This window comes from Malus sylvestris, chromosome 12 (assembly GCF_916048215.2).
Source record: "Malus sylvestris chromosome 12, drMalSylv7.2, whole genome shotgun sequence".
Lineage (NCBI taxonomy): Eukaryota > Viridiplantae > Streptophyta > Magnoliopsida > Rosales > Rosaceae > Malus > Malus sylvestris.
In genome coordinates, this window is record NC_062271.1 from 13087791 (window position 1) to 13090533 (window position 2743).

The 2743-nt window shown below is 37.1% G+C and overlaps 1 protein-coding gene across 1 annotated transcript; it reads right to left on the reverse strand.

Moving 5' to 3' along the window:
- Positions 1 to 466: 466 nt before the first annotated feature.
- LOC126592164 (uncharacterized) lies at positions 467 to 2464 on the reverse strand. The gene is made up of 2 exons (XM_050257906.1): positions 1088 to 2464; positions 467 to 908 (listed from the first exon to the last, which is right to left on the reverse strand). The coding sequence occupies exons 1-2, from the start codon at positions 2462 to 2464 to the stop codon at positions 906 to 908; spliced, it is 1380 nt and encodes a 459-aa protein (XP_050113863.1). The 3' UTR covers positions 467 to 905.
- Between the last annotated feature and the right edge of the window lie 279 nt (positions 2465 to 2743).

Consider the following 2743-nt stretch of genomic DNA (forward strand, 5'->3'; position numbering starts at 1 on the left):
AAGAATAAGCTTTGCCCTTCATTAAACATATAATAGTTTAATACAATAAGTATTCCAAAAGCTATTACATCAAATGAGTGGCTTTGTGGGCATACTTCCAACATTCTTCTTGCAGGCTTTGTCTGATAAATCTCTCACTTTCACTTTTCCTTTGTGATTAACTACCTTCTCCTTTTTTAGCTTTCTTTTCTAGTGATTGAAAGTTGCTTTTTTTTTTTTTTCTCTGCTCCCCTTTTCAGACCCATTCTCGCAAAAATACTTTGATTTTCCTCCCTTGATTGCTACGACTCAACACTTGTTATATTGCCACTATTATAAATCCGTAGTGGCGCAAGGTTTCTCCCCCCAGCATTTCCTTCTCTGTCTTCTTCAGATGTAGGTATTTGATTTCCCGAGCCGCCCTAATTGTCTTGAATCGTTGGGCTTGGATTGGCCCTTTCATAATCATTCATGTTCTCAATCAGTGGCGGATCCAGGAATCTTACCCCAAGGGGTCGCAGTGTAAAAGTTCAAATAAAAATTTAGGATGGAAAAACATATTGAAAATGAAATCATAGTACTTTCATTCATAATTCATAATGGAAACAATATTACAAACTATAATTGTCCACGACAAGGTTTCATATTTTGAAAACGAAGCATTATAGCTTCATTTTCAATACAAGCAAAAATATCTCTCTCAATATAAACAAGCAAGCTATCACTCAACCATTGATCTCCCATTTTGTTCCTAAGTGGACCCTTAACAATATTCATGACAGAAAATGCTCTCTCCACTGAAGCAGTTGCAACTGGTAAAACTAAAGACAATGTAATGAGCAAATATACATAATTGAATACTTGATGCATCCTTGTCTCCACCATTTTTTTTTGCAAGATCACCAATCCCTTCCAATTGAGAGAAATCACTACTAGAACACACATAATGAATATAAATCTCAAATTGATCTTCAAGTGCCAAACGATCTTCATCCTAAAAGTCTTGAGGATAAAATTGAGCAAGACGAAGTAACTTTGGTTTATCAAAAGCTACAAATGAATCTTTCGGACTCAAACATGCCATACAAATAAGCAACTCGGTATTTACCTCATTAAAGCGATCCTCTAACTCCGTAATTTGCTCATCAATGACATAAATAAAGAGCTCCACACGATAATGATGACGATTTGTCTTTATTGGAGCATAACGCCTTGACCTCCCTGGAAGTATAAATGCCTCTTCCATGTTAGGAACATCAATATGATGTTTTTCACAAAAAGAAGATACTTCATCAACCAATGCATCGAACCCATTATTCCTCATCCAATATAGCTTTTCCTTGCATGATTTCACTAAAGCCATTGCATTCACAATTTCTTGATCTTTCCTTTGCAATGCTTGTGACAAATCATTTGTGAGTCCCAATATGACTTTCATCAAGAAAAGGTGAAACACAAACTCAAAAGTAAGTATCACTCTCATTAACGTATTTGCTTCACCCGCACTTTCATTGGGATTATCATCAATAACCATTTGAAGCACATGAACCACGGATGAAAACATAGAAATGATGCTAATCAAGGTACCATAATGTGAGTTCCATCGTGTGTCACCGGCACATTTGAGACTTGTTTCTTGATTTAAGCCTCGCCCCATTATAAGACAATCATTTTCAAAAGCTATCACAAGCTCTTCTTGAAGTTGCCCTCTAAGTGAATCACGTCGCTTACAAGATGCTCCAACATGATTAACCACATTATTAGCCGTTGAAAAAAAAGAGGCAATGTCTATATTATTCTTTGCTACGGCAACAAGAGCTAGTTGAAGTTGATGAGCAAAGCAATGAACATAATATGCACAAGGTTGTTCTCTCAATATCTTTGTTTTAAGGCCATTCAACTCACCTCTCATATTGCTAGCACCATCATAACCTTGTCCTCGTAGCTTGGAAATGCTCAAACCGTAGTGAGAAAACAATGTGTCAATAGCATCCTTTAGTGAACTTGAAGTAGTGTCGGTAACATGTTGGATACCCACAAATCTTTCAATTACATGGCCGTTGTCATCCACATAACGCAACACCATAGCCATTTGCTCTTTCACAGACACATCACGTGCTTCATCCACCAATATTGAAAAGAATCTATCTTTTAGACCATCCATGATAGCATCAAGTGTTTCAAGGGCACATGAATTCACAATTTCTTTTTGAATGGAAGGAGCTAGTAATTTGAGATTCCCCGGAGCATTTTCCATCACAACTTCTCTAACTTTATCATTATTATCTGCAAGGAATTGCAATAACTCCAAGTAATTTCCCCTATTGCTTGAAGTGGCACTTTCATCATGGCCACGAAAAGGAAGACCTTGTCGCAATAAAAACTTAGTGCACTTGATTGAAGCAATCAAGCATGTGCGATAAGCCTTACGAGCTTGGTCAGAGTGTTTGCTCACTGCCGTTTCAATATGTGTAGCTTGATTCATCAAATTTGTAGCAGCTTCTCTAGCCTTATTATGAACACTCCCAACCGGTCCAACATGCATCTTAAATCTTTCTCTCCCTTTCTTCCAATTCTTAAATCCATCTCCAGTGAAAGCTTCACTACCCACTTGTTCAAAATTGGTTTTAAAGAGATAGCAATAGAGACAAAATGCCGCATCTTTAGATACACTATACTCCAACCAATCAAACTCATCAAACCATTGGGGAATGAAGCGTCGATTAATTCCCGACATATTAGTTATTGGGAAATTATGACCTTT

Coding starts and splice junctions, on each gene's coding strand:
- LOC126592164 (XM_050257906.1), bottom strand. CDS start 2,464: ATGAATCAAGCTACACATATTGAAACGGCAGTGAGCAAACACTCTGAC.